Raw genomic sequence first — 14,602 nt, 5'->3', positions numbered from 1 at the left:
TTGAAAATAAGGATGTGTGTGTGTAGGTATGTGTTCGTGGTGGTCCAGTGATAACGTGCATATTTGTGTGTGTGTGTGTGTGTGTGTGTGTGTGTGTGTGTGTGTGTGTGTGTGTGTGTGTGTGTGTGTGTGTGTGTGTGTGTGTGTGTGTGTGTGTGTACAAAAGTGCGTGGAGCAGTAGGCTATTTACCAGTATAACTTCTTGTGCATATGGTCTTTACAGTATAAAACATTGTTCATATACCCCCCTCCCCCACAGGTGTGCCACTGATGGTGATGACGAAGGGAGAACGGAGATGACGTCACCCCACACCTGCTCCTGCACTTGGCCAAAGGTACGTTCTCCAGTCTTCCTGCAACCAGTCAGAAGATTCACTCATCCATTTAAAATTATCTGCTTATCCCTTCATACTCGTACAGTCATCATCATCATCATCATCATCATCATCATCATCATCATCATCATGATCGTTGTTGTCGCCGTCGTCCTTGTCCGTAGCTCATCGTTGTTACTGTGGTCATCTGTGTGGTAGATGTCGCCTGCGTCAGTGTTAAGTATGCCCAGTGAAAATGACCATACGATCATCCACAATTCATGCAAAATCCCAGAATCCTGACTCAGTCTCACAGACCTAGCCATCTGCATAGAACTGGTTTACCTGACTCAATCTCACAGACCTAGCCATCTGCATAGAACTGGTTTGGCAGTTTTCTTTACAGATGTATTTTCGCATAAACCTCCCAGATTACAGTCAATCCGTTGACTAGAGTGTTAAAAATGGGTTGTCAAACCCTTGTTGTGTGCTCCTCCTTATGTAATTCGTTCAACCATGTAGGTCCCCGTCATAACCCTCGCCTCATAAGCTTCCTTGCCTGCCCTTCTCACCCACTCATTTACTATATTCAGTACACCTACTTCTTGCCTGATCACACATCCTCTTCTTCACACACCCACATATTCCTTTTTATTACCCCATCTATAATTTCCCCATCTTGGTATAAAATAATAAAAAGCAAAACCAAAACAATCTTCACCTGACACTACTGATTTGTTGGTGGCATTAACATGGGAGTGCTAAACATTTACCTCGCCAAAGCTCATTATGTATGTTAGTAAGATTAATTAGCTAATAAAGATAAACATTCTTCTTTTTTTATGTAGTGTATGTTATCTGTGGTTGATGATGATGATGATGATTAGATGAGAAAGGCGATTTTTACTTTGCAGTCCCGTATTTTTTTAATTAGCTGCATTTAGGCCACTGATATGTCATTTTCTTCTTCGCAGGTATGTTGACTTATCTTGCTTTGATTCACTTTATCACATTTTAGCAATAGATCTACCCTTAGTATTAGGGTATCAGATGAAATAAAATGCTTAATGGTTCCTAGTAGCAGAAACTATGATGCAGTAAATACATAACATTCATAAGTATCTGCCTGTATAATATTTAAAACACTATTAATTATTCTTCCGAGTCTCATCGTGACCTCGGTAAAATTTCATTCACCGTTCTCTTTATCTTCTCACTCTCCTTCTCTTCTGTTCTCGTGTTTCGGTACAACAGTCAATGCCTTTGGTCAAAACTCAGTAAAAAAAAAAAAAAAATCTATTTATTAAGGTACTGTTTACATAACCAGTGGAAAATACGATAATGATGATGACGGTGGTGGTGGTACATTTTTTAGGCCCTTGTGTTCGTGGTCATCGCTGGATACGCCTCGAATTTCCTGCCACTGGTGGAAGGTACAGCCAAGTTTGATCTGGTGGAATCTGAACTCACCTTCCCCGGCAAAGCTACCTGGGGCTCCATCAAGGACATCGTTGGTCCAATTACCATCAACGCCGGGGCCCCAGGAAGTCGCAAGGAACGTTCTATGAGTGGCCTTGGGAATGAAGATGAAGGCGTTGGAAAGTTGCGTGAGGGTCGGGCGTTATGGATGGGTAAGTCTCTTCCTGTACTCGACGATGATGGGGGTACTGTTGTCTCCGCCTCTCTCTCAATCGCCGGTGGAGAGCATGAGATCAACGACTTAAATTTACAGGGCAACAGAAGACCGACTACACCATCACCACCAGTGCTGCCACCACCACCCCTGTTTCGACGACGGCGTCCCTATGGCTTCAATCGTTGGTTTAGGCGTTTCTTCGCACCTCAGCAACCGGCCACCTCCAGGACGATTTCAGAGGACGAGGATATAGAAATTTTACAAGCTGGCCGCCTTGGTGACTCGCCCTTTGTTTACACCCGTCGTCTTCCAGTAATCCGTCCCCCAGGGTCATCCAGAAGAGCAAGGTTTTTTAATATTCGGGAAGCAGCACCACAGAACTCTGATACAAAAACACAGTCCAGCAACAGGAATAACAGTAGCGATGACAGTGTGCCCGACGGAGGTAGAGGGACTGACGTGAAGGAGGAAAATTCTTCGGCAGTAGCTAACTCCCCCTCAGAAGCCATGAAGGAAGGAGACACAGACCTTGAGGAAGACATTGAAAAAGGGCTTCTGAATCTGACTGACCAACACACTGTCTCTGTGCAAGAGCGTCAAGCAGAGATCAGTGACATCCGGGCACAGACCAATGACATCCCAACAGAAGACAATGACATCCAAACAGAGGACAGTGACATCCAAGTAGAGAGCAATGACATCCCTAGTGATTATGGCCTCCAAGATACAGATGCTGAGTCAGAGGAAACATCTACAAAATCAAAAGATCCTGACACAGTAGTTCACCCAGAGATAAGCATGCCAGATGATCAGGGCGTCAACACACATATATACGTCAATCCGTCTGAAGGAGGAGAAAAGTTCCTTATTTACTTTGAGAATGAGGGACAGCCTAATTCTTCATTCCCACTCTCACCTTCCTCTTCCTTTATCCAAGGAACAAAAAAGAAAAGCCTAAAAGATCAGTTATCCCCGAAATATATACACAATTCCAAGTCCTATAGTCGACCAAGATACATTATCGTTAAAGAAGACCCATTCGACCCGTTAGCTGGAGGGACGAATTTGGTCGACTCAGATGAAGATAATACTCGTACTGTTCGAGTCAAAGATATCGTGGAAGACAGTACCAAGAACATTCCAACTACTGAACGTCGCATTAACCTAAATCCCGGAGAAATATTCACTACTGATATGAGAAAAGAGGTTGATCGCTATGAAAATCGTACAGAATTAACAGAAGAATCACAGACAGTATCCAGCGATCCGCAGAATAAATCGGATGACACTCTGACCAGTTCACCATACGGAGCGGTGACCATTCCTCAATTTCCACCAGATGATCAACAAGCAATAATATTTCCTACAATAATAACAACAACGAAATCAGTGACACAAATCGAAGACTATCCAGCATCGGAACCAACCGAAGGCGATCCAGAACCAGAAGAGAAACCGACCTGGAGAGACGCTGGAAATGAAACCATCTTTATTTCCCACGTCATCCCCCGAAGCCCACCAGTCTCTACAGAACTAAGTGACTCTTTCGTGGAACACCCAAAGTCTCTTTTGCTCAAGGCGGCTGCTCCTTCCGTCTCTACCGGTCCGTCTAAGAGCAGTATGTCTGGCTCCTTCAGCGCCTCACCTCCACGCACCTATCTCTGGGTCCTTGCTGTGACCATGCTCTGGCTAAGTGGCTCTGGTGTATGCCCCAGTCTATAATGATATTAAGTGAATCAATTAGCCCTAGAACACCCATATCTGATCCATGTAAGATAAAGAGAAAATCTACATATATAAGTTTTTTGTTGGCACTTACTTTTTCTGTCCATTTGTAATTAAATAACGCGTACTACTATAATGCTGCAGTACAATATAAATCTTCACCCAGGGTAAACAGTGTCCTTTTATTGCACTAGCTTAATTCTGTCAAACAAGTTAATGTGAAATTGATATGAAACCTGAGCAGCTGTCTTATGATATTGCAGAGGTGGTCCATATATTACCCCCACCTTTCTGTTGGTAAATCCTCGTGTGCTGCGGGGACGGCTCAATCAGCGTCACCTCAGTCTAGCCTACTTCCCATAACCCTTCACATGCGTTATAGTATTTGGTGTTTTACCCCCACTGAGTGCGTTGTTGAGTACTAATTTTATGAGGCTTCCGAAACGTCTGCCACACCCACACCAGCAGACTGAGCTGTCCCCGCAACACGCAAGACACAACCAAGGGAGTGTCTAGAGCTGGCACAATGTTAAAAAAAAAAAATGTTACTATTATGAGTGAAGGTGTCATGGGGAGACAACCCAAAACAATAACTAAGCTGCTGAGTGTATGAAATGTTTTTGTATATAATTTGTTTGGTTTATGACAGGTATGAAAGTAGAGATTAACAGCATATGATTATAACTGGAATATGTTTTCCTCTCACCAGTCAAATATTAATGTCTTCTCCTGTTCATTTTTGCTGGTGCTGTAATTTCGTCCCATGCCTCCTACAACTGTATCTTCCACATTTGGCTGTATATCTGCCTGCCTATCTTTCTGTCCCTCTATCTGTCTACCGATCTATCCTTCTATTTATCTATCTATCTGTTTATTTGCTTGTGTAGTGCTGCAGGAGAACATTTTCACGAGGTGGCACTGATACTGAGCGGTGGAGCTGCCCGGTTATACAAACGTCCCTCACCTTCCTCCCCCTCCCCCGAAAAATGAAGAATGGTGAAGTGCTGGGACACTCAGCTTGGAACTTAATAGGTTCGCATTTTAGATGAACCTGGGGCTACAAAGTGCTACTACCACTGCTGCCTGTCTATCCGTCTGTCTACCTATATATCTATCTGTCTGACATCTTAGCTCGAGAGTTCGTCCAGGGGTGACAATAAAGAAAAAATCCACTCAGCCTTATCCCGACTCAGCTGCAGTTCTTCCTTCACGTCCATCTACCCTTCTGAGCCTTTTTTTTGTTTTTTTTCTGTTCCCTTCAGTCCGATGACGAACTTTTACCCAGGCTACCACTATACTCGTTTCAATATAACTTGGCCCATACCTGCCATTCCTTCATCTTAAATTGAACATTATATTATGGTGCTAGTCTCGAAGAAATTCTATGGAAAGGATGTATAGTGCCTTAGCATTGCCTTTTGCTGCCACTGAACTACGTTAAATAAACTTGAAAAGGACGAAAATCCTCGCCAAGTTATAGTGAAAAGAGTATAGTATCAGGTCAGAAAGAGCCCCTCCAAACGCGAAAAGTCATGTCAGAGGTAAAGAAAGCCGTGTAGAGACAGGCAAACCACGGAGGAAGATTTGCTGTTGGATTGAGGAGGTTAAATAATCCTACCATTATACTACACTGGTACAGCACTATCAGTATCTATTTATTTATCTATCTGTCGATCTATCCATCTGTTTTTTTATCTGTCCATCGATCTATCTATCTGTCCATAACTAAATGTATATATATTCTTTTTACTACCTTCAGATGATGCTTATCAGAGAATTTTCGAAGGGGGAAGGGGTGAATTAGATGCAGCCTTATTTTGCTTATTACATCTTATTACCCTCCTCTGTGTTTCATAAATCCATCTAATATCGCCATACTCTGTACAAATAGTGTACAAAGGATACTTACCAGTTATATAAAAAAAAAAAAAAACGGAAAGCACTCAGACAGCGCATACCTTCGCCAGTGCCATTGCCAAAGGTTCCGGAACCCTATCCGTGGAGACATTGTGTGGGATACATAGGATCCGGATCCGCCCCAGCATTTAATAAATTATTCATTGACACATGGCCCACTCTTCCACAAAATTATATTGAAATTCATTAAGAATTTTGGAGATATTATACACAGGATCCGGATCTGGATCCGCCCTCAAATGTAATCAATACTCTCTTGGCCCATGACCCACCCTTCCACCAAATTTCGTTGAATTTCATTGAGAACTTTTGGAGATATCGTCTGGACAAACAGACAGGCAGACAAACATAGGTGAATACATAACCTCCTCCAACTTCGTTGTCGGAGGTAAAAAAATCGCTAAGAGAGAGGTGCTGGGGAGCCTCCTTAAGCGACGGGAACACGGATCTTAATGTTTAATCACCTGTGTTATTACGGTATTTGGTCTAACTTAAATAATCCTTCCAGCCATTGGTTATGCAGTGTTTTCCCTCTTTTGCATAAGGACATAAGAGAACCATTTAATATTGTTTTATCTGATTTTTTGTATGTAGCCAAAGTGAAAACGCTAATTACAGTAATCAAGGGGGCGAGGTTTCAAAATACGTTTTAAAGAGGCAAAATTAGGCCTTTGATGAGCTTGTGCCAAACCATTTCGTTAAAAGACTTGAGATTGACACAATACTATGCCTGGCAACGTGGCAAAGGAAAATATAAAACTCTCATTAAGTCAGTAGTAAATAATGGCGATCTGTCTTTCATTTCGGAATGTATTAGGATGTGCCTGGAACTCGTTATTAAGTTGTCTTTATGTGGCAGCTGAATATTCACCCTTCCTCCTCATCCTTCTGCCTTCCTTCCCCCCTTCCCTCCCGCTGTCTTCTTCCATCCCCTTCCTTTTCCCTCCCCACCACCCTCTCCATCCATTATTCGTGCCTCACTTGTTTACCATATTATTTTCTACATGACCTCCCGCTCTAGTCACTGCACTTGAAATTAAAGTGTGTTATAGTATACATAATGTAAACTGAGTAATTACAGGGACATATTTTATCTGTGATTGAGTATAAGGCCCTGGGACTGATAATATTGGTATCATTAACTCCATCATGATTGAGATAATTCTAGTAGTCTATTCAATCCAACGACAGGCGATTTTATGTAGCTGAGAGTGAATCATAGGAGCATGTGTTTTTATGAATGCATAGCCTTCTTACCAGAGTCGGACACAAAAAAAGGGTGAATAATGAACCAAGCATGGCAACCTAGAAATTTACACTAGGCATTTCCAGCATGGACAGGGTACTTTTCTTTTGTCCCCCATTTCATGCATTTCGCAGTTAAAGATGTGATTTTATGAATTATCTTTATTGCGGGGTGCGTCAGAATGTCAAAGAATATAAAAAAAGGTACTGCTAAAATACTCGTTTTCTCACATTGCTATCGTTTTCTCTGAGTAAGAATTAAGGAGCGACTGCTGTATTTTCCTGCTGTCTCCTCCTCTACTATTCACTGATTACTGCACACCATACACTCCAGCATTACAGCATTCGTCTGTTCATCCATACTAACTATATCAAGGTTTTAGATTGACAGTATTAAGCCTAACCAGTGTTCAGTTAACAAAATAACCATAAATTTCTTCCGTAGACCACACACACAAACACACACACTGTAACTTTTGTTTTACCTCAAAGAGGGAGGATGACACTTTAATTTTATTTTTGCTTTGTATGGTGATGGTGGTAATGCTGGTAGTTGGTGGTGGTGGTGGTAGTGGTAGCAGTGGTAATGGTGGTAGTTGGTGTTGGTGATGGTAACAGTGGTAGTTATGGATGATGATGGTGATGGTGGTGGTGGTAATGGTGGTAATGGGTGGTGGTGGTGGTGGTGGTGGTGGTCATGGTGGTAGCTGGTAACGGCGATAGTTGGTGGTGGTAAAGGTGGTAATCGTGGTAGTTGGTGGTGGTAATGATGGTAATCATGGTAGTTGGTGGTGGCAGTGGTTAGTTATTGGTGATGGTGATAATAATGGTGGTTGTTGTTGGTTGTGGTGATAGTACTGGTGGTGGTGATGGTAATGGTGGTAGTTGTTGTTGGTGGCTGTGGTAATGTTAGAAGTTGTTGCAGGTGATGGTGGTAATGGTGGTACTTGGTGGTGGCAGTGGTATTGGTGGTATCTGGCGGCGGTGGTGGTGGTGGTGGTAATGGTGGTAGTTGGTGATGGTGGTAATGGTGGTTGTTGTTGCTGGTGGTGGGGGTAATGGTGGTTGGTCCTGATGGTGGCAGCGGTGGTAGTGGTGGTAGTTGGTGATGGTGATGATAATGGTGGTAGTTTGTGGTGGTGGTGGTGGTGGTGGTAGTTGTTGATGGTGGTGGTGGTAGTTGGTGGTGGTGGTAATGGTGGTAGTTGGCTGTGGTGAGAGGTGCAAGAAGGCTATCATAATCCCAATACCAGAAGAGTACTGAACAATATCTCAAAGGCCCTTGTTCTTGTCGTGAAGAAAGCTCCCTATCACCTTTTTCTAAGCAATTTATTTTGGATGTGGTTCGTTAATATCCTTTTGTACGTCATTTATGCAGTGTATGATGATATTGGAAAGATTTTTATAGCAGAGAATAGAACAGTTAGGTGTACTAAACAAAGTAAATCTCTTAGGAAGAGATGTTAGGGAGCTTCCTGAACAAACGAGAATACACCGAGACTCCCCCCACCCCCAGCTGAAAAAAATCGACTGAGGATTTTTAAAAATATGAAAAAAGCGTCATCTTCCCGAGGGGACTAATAAAAACACCCTTTCATCATCGGGGTAACTCTAGCATTTTATCGGGACTAATCTGGCATATCCAAAAATATATCGCTAAGAAAGAGGTGCTAGGAAGCCTTCTTAAGCTAACATCAGATGATTTTTTTTCCAAAATGTGTGTAAACACCTGAGTGTGTCAATACTCTCTCTCTCTCTCTCTCTCTCTCTCTCTCTAAGTTAACCATAAATTGCCATGTCTCCGTCTCGAATGCTAAGTTATAACGATAGCTTAACGTTAGAATATGATAATAGTCACGAATAATTGCAATGGAAGGGATGCGGAGCCGTAGTATTATCATTTTCTGCTGCTGAGCTACGTGGAATAAGATGCAAGGGGACGAAAATCTGGGCCAAGTTAAGGTGAAAGGAGTATATTTTATTTGGGTGAACACTGACATTTTTCTTCCGTTAAGGGTAAGTTGTAGGAACCTGAGAGATGTAAAAAAAAAAAAAAAAAAAAAAAAAAATTATGCGGAACACACACGTCAAAAAACTCTCAGGGGAAAAAATACATCAAAAAATCAGAAAAACTGCACCAAACAAACTGTAAACGGAAGAAAAATTACACGTCAAAAAAACACTAACCGGATAAGGTACGCGTCAGAAAACTCGACCGAAAGAGTACATGTCAGTAATAAGCTTTGAACGGAAGAATACACATCATTAAAAAACTCTAAACAGAAAAAATACACGCCAAGAAACACAACACAAAAAAATGTCCAAAAAAAAAACACCAAAAAGGAAAAAAAATACACGCCAGAAAACACTAATACGAAAAAGAAAACACTCACACACACCTCTGCCGGAACTTCCCAACCAAAGTAAACAGACCAAGAGACGGAGGAGGGGAGGAGGTGGGTAAAAATGAAGAAAATAAAAATAAAACGATCCCCGCCATATATCCTTTATTGGGCCAATTTGTGCTGCCTTCCCCACACTTGATCTCTCACTGTTTGTTTTCCCCTTTTCTGCCACGAGGGGTAAGGCCTGTGGTGGTGAAAAGCAGTGGTATATTGGGTAATTTGGGCTTTGTTTTTCGTGTTTGTGGCGAGTTTGTGGCAAGTCTGTAGTTATTTCTTGTGTGTGTGTGTGTGTGTGTGTGTGTGTGTGTGTGTGTGTGTGTGTGTGTGTGCGCGCGCTTGACTATTGAATTTTTCTCTAACACTCAGGCCCCTTCAGTGCACTTTTCGACTGTAAGTGACTTGGAGTACTAGAGCTGTCCTGACCATGAGGGGAGTTTCTCCTTGTACCTGAGGAGATTGCTAGGAGTCCCAGAGTTAATTTGGATAGTATTAGATCCATTGACTACCAGAAATTAGTCTCAAATAAGCAAAAACGAGATCCTGATTAAAATAATGCATCCGTAGAAGGCGCAAGGGATAATATTCATACTCCTAGGGTCCACTTATCAGCTGAAGAAATAATTGACGTTACCTGGAGTTGTTCCGCTCATGAGTGGGTTAACTGGGCCATTTGTTGTATAATTTTGAACGTTTTATTTATTTATTTATTTAGTACATACAGTAATTATTTTTTGTCGCTTCCTTCAACCTTTCCCCGCTTCAGTTTTTTAGTACATTTTTTCATGGTTTCCTCTGAGTTCGTGTATTATGTAACTTTTATTTTTTCTTTGTTGCTGTGGAGTCTTTTTAATTTTTTCGGTCGCTCCCTTCAACCTTCTTCCACTTTGGTGTTTTTTTTTTTCTACAGAGGGGTAACCTGAGTTTTTTTTTCAAGGGGATGTTTGCCTATGTAGATTTTTTTGTAGCTCTGAAGTGTGTGTGTGTGTGTGTGTGTGTGTGTGTGTGTGTGTGTGTGTGTGTGTGTGTGTGTGTGTGTGTGTGTGTGTGTGTGTGTGCGTGCGCGAGTCTTTAGTGCTTCCTTAAACCTTTCCCCTCAGGATTTTCAAATTTTGTCTGTTGTTTTCCCTGTGTTTTATGCATATATATATATATATATATATATATATATATATATATATATATATATATATATATATATAATTTTTTCTGTTGCCTAAATATACATTTTCTACAGTCGCTTATTTAACACTGTTGAGCATTTTTTTTTTTTTTACTAGCTGGTCTCCCTATGTTTGTGTATGTAAAAGTTTCTTTTTGTTTATTTTTTGCAGTGTATAGAAAAATATTTCGATGGTTCCCTTCAACCTTCACTCGGTTTGACTTTTTTTTCTTAAGTTTCGTGGGGGACGGTTTTCGTGTACATCTGCGTTGTTTCCCTTACTGTATATGCACTGTGTGTTTTCCTTCATTCCCGTTCTCCCTCTTCCTCCACCCTTCGCTCACCCTCGCATGCCCGCCCTCGCACTCTCTATTTCACTGCTTTCATCTCTACTTTCTCGACTTTTTTACACACTGCTTTTGAACTCTCTCTCTCCATCTATTCTTCCTTGTCACATGTCTTCCTTACTTCTCCCTCACTCCCTCCCTTCTCACCGCTTTTCTCTCCTTCACTCACTCCCTTTGTTTCTCCCCCATTCACTCCCATTCTATTGATTACTCACTCTTTCACTCACTCATTGCCTTTCTGTATCCCTCTCTTTCTCCATCCGTCCCTTTCTTTTTCCATTACGTTCTTTCTCCTTCCCACTCACTCAGTCCCTTTCTCTCTCATTTACTCACTCCCAGTCTTCTTTTCTCACGCCCACTCACTCTTTTTTTTTTTCCAAGCACTCGCTCCTTTTCTTTCTCCCTCACTTGCTCATATTCTTACCACGTGCACATAAATCTCACCCTGACTCACCCTCTTCTTCCATCCCTCGGTCATTTTCATCCTCATTCAGACATACAACCTTCCAGTCGTCTCTCTCTCTCTCTTATTGCATTTTCTCCCTTTATCGCTTTCCTTCTCCTCCTCCTCCTCCTCCTCCACCTCCTCCTCCTCCTCCTCCTCCTCCTCCCTCATCTACTCTCTCCTTCTCTCCTGACCCTCCCTCTCACTCTCCCTCCTGCGTCCATCTCTCTTTAAAGCATTAGCAAGGCGGTGTTTGGCTGGGGTGAGTCAGTGTGTGTGTGTATGTGTGTGTGTGTGTGTGTGTGTGTGTGTGTGTGTGTGTGTGTGTGTGTGTGTGTGTGTGTGTGTGTGTGTGGGCGTGTGTGTGTGTGTGTGTGTGTGTGTGTGTGTGTGTGTGTGTGTGTGTGTGTGTGTCTGTCTGTCTGTCTGTCTGTGTGTTCATTCAAATTGCATAAATTGGTGCGTGGGCGAGAAGAGTAGGGGAGGCAGAGGAGGGAAATCATGTAGGCATGAAAACTGCCTATATATAGAGAAGAATGCAACTATTGAGAGAGAGAGAGAGAGAGAGAGAGAGAGAGAGAGATGATATATAGGCAGGTAATTCGCAAGACAACAGTGGTATACATCGCTCAGTGTGTGTTAAATGTCAGCCTAGTGTTGCATTATACATAAGTGCTATAATCCCCGCCCGACTCATTTAAACAGGGACTGGGAGTGGAATCAGTCAGAGAGGCAGAGTGGAGGGAGGACACGTTGAAGGTTATAGTTAGCTTAAATCCGGGGACTTTCTAACATTTTTCCCTTACCGATTTTTTTTTCCCGGTTAATTTCGGAGGCTTTCTAACAAATTTCTTATTGATTTACTTTCCCGGTTAATTTCGGAGGCTTTCTAACGCTTTTCCCTTACCGATTTATTTTCCCTGTTACATTCTGCTCATCTCTCGCATGTTATTTGTGTCTTACTATTGACCATATCGTTTGCAGTAGTAAAACAATATATTAAGGTATAAGTTCTCAAGCAGACTATTAAAAATTACTAGAGAACAAGGTCTGATGAATACAAGGTCTGCTCACTCCATCTCCTCTCAAAAAGGCTTCATTTGGCTGTGCCCTGGCTGAGGTTTGCCCTATACAGAAAGCTTGTATAATAATAATAATAATAATAATAATAATAATAATGATAATGCATTCACATCACATAATAGCCTATACAATACTGACGTTGATTAGGTAAGCAAAATTATGACCTTCAGCGTCCCATTTGACGATTTTGTTCAGCTTAAGACAAGATTTTAGAAGCGAACGGGTCATTGAAGGCCGTCTCTAATCCCCCCCACCAGATCGAAAAATTATCTAAGCTGAATATAATCGTCAGGAGGTAAGAAAGATGCAACACAAAATTCGTCATCGTGGTGAAGAGGTTCATGATAGTCCTTAATTTAGGGCATTTGAAGCTACGTATGGTGTTTAAAATAATTGAGAATGGTCTGACAGTTTGCGTCATTAATTTTGCTCTTTTTCACGGATAAATATTTTGTTCTACACACAAATCCAAAATACATGCGACGCCGAGGGATTTAGCATCTTTTGATAGATAAACTACTCTTGTTCTCCTCTCTCTCTCTCTCTCTCTCTCTCTCTCTCTCTCTCTCTCTCTCTCTCTCTCTCTCTCTCTCTCTCTCTCTCATCCAGTTACTGATAATCAGTACTGTAAATCATAGAAAGAGATAGATAGATAGATAGATGAAAAGACAGATGGATAGAGAGAGAGAGGGGGGGGTGGAAGTAACTGATAAACTGTCGTATCTGTAGCCTGTGTGCGTGCGTGCTTGCGTGAATGTCAGCTGGTTTATATATGTGAGAATACCCATGTGAGTAGCAATAAAACACACTGATAGTAAATAGTATTCCCCTTTCCATATGCCACTAAATGCATTCCCTGTCCACACGTACAAAAATGAGTGGAGCAGGCTTAGCAATGATTAAAATTTATCCTGAAAAATTGCATTGTCCATTACCGATATTGTAATTACGAAAAACACCCGGATGAATTTTTTGGCTTATAACTGTATTGGGATTTTTAGGAACTGCGTGAAATTATGTTAAATGTTTTTTAATGTGTGTGTGTGTGTGTGTGTGTGTGTGTGTGTGTGTGTGTGTGTGTGTGTGTGTGATGTTCCGTGTATTTTCCGTTGTGCTTAACATTATACTACTACTAGCGTCACTACTACTACTACTACTACCACTACTACAGTACTACTACTACTACTACTACTACTAATAATAATAATAATAATAATTTGTTTGTGGCCACCCTTTACGGGATTAAAGCGTCTGGCAGTTGTTACGGAACAGAGAAAGATAACGTACACTTTAAGTGAGAATACTAAGAGTCACTACTGTCCCGTAAAGTTCCAGGTTCAAAACAAAAGAGTTAGGTAAAATTACAAGTTAAAGTTTAATGCTCAAACTAACAACAAAACATTCAGGACTCATAAGGATAATGTAATGGCAAATAAACAGGTTAAATATATGGTTAACTACAATAGCCTCTATTAACACGAAATTAGCAAGAGTAAATTTATCTAAGTCAGCCCTGATAAAATGAGATACCAGCTAATACTCAGTGAATGCCAGATATATTATTACAGATACAAAATATTATTAATGATGACTGACATAAAGAACCCCACACGAATTACAAAAACTTCACCAGGCCCACAAATTAAACTCATGCTACACAGTACAAGAAAAAATACAACAGTTATACTCAAATTACACACAGCTGCTAGATGTTTGGAGATTTCTTGAGCACTCACAATAATAATATCTGTACAGGGGAGGACAGAGATGTGAACAAAATGAGGAGCAGATCTAAGTGGCAATGATGCAGAGACTGAGCTCATTATATAGGGGCCGGCAGAGCTTGATACAACTTGTAAGAAGGACGCGCAAATGAAGCCATGGGGACAAAGAGTTGACAATCCCGCTCTAAATAACAGAGAGAACGACTTACTCTACTATAACGGTAGAAGGGGGGGACTGAGGCAGAACACGCTCGTGATCAAACATGCAGCAACTATGCGTTAAAATTACACAAAGGATGATGAAATCATAGGCTATGTAACACCTCCCCACAAAGAAAAAGAAATTTACAAAGGAAATTTCTTATTACTCTAAAACAATCTGTATATGGCATTACAGAACATGCAAAAGCCTTTCCTAATGTTACAAAACATGAGATCTCCCTAGCACGTTCAGTCATAGGTACTTGCCAGTATCCCTTTAACAAATCAAACTTACTTATGTACCTAGCCTTTCCGATCTTGTCTATGCAATCTTCCACACGAGGGAGAGGGTAAGTGTCTGTTTTGGTTATCTGATTAACACGTCTGTAGTCGATGCAAAG

At 41.4% G+C, this 14,602-nt stretch overlaps 1 protein-coding gene across 1 annotated transcript; it reads left to right on the top strand.

Moving 5' to 3' along the window:
* The first annotated feature begins 263 nt into the window (after positions 1-263).
* Positions 264-3,704, top strand: LOC145399634 (uncharacterized). Its single transcript, XM_080272174.1, has 2 exons — positions 264-335; positions 1,690-3,704. Exons 1-2 carry the CDS (start codon positions 297-299, stop codon positions 3,670-3,672), a joined length of 2,022 nt encoding a protein of 673 aa, XP_080128300.1. The 5' UTR covers positions 264-296; the 3' UTR covers positions 3,673-3,704.
* Positions 3,705-14,602: the final 10,898 nt, after the last annotated feature.

This window comes from Coenobita brevimanus, chromosome 50, assembly GCF_032717465.1.
Source record: "Coenobita brevimanus isolate Jiangsu-jjx chromosome 50, ASM3271746v2, whole genome shotgun sequence".
Taxonomy (NCBI): domain Eukaryota; kingdom Metazoa; phylum Arthropoda; class Malacostraca; order Decapoda; family Coenobitidae; genus Coenobita; species Coenobita brevimanus.
The sequence above is the reverse complement of the archived record's forward strand: the minus strand, read 5'-3'. Positions and strand labels throughout refer to the sequence as shown.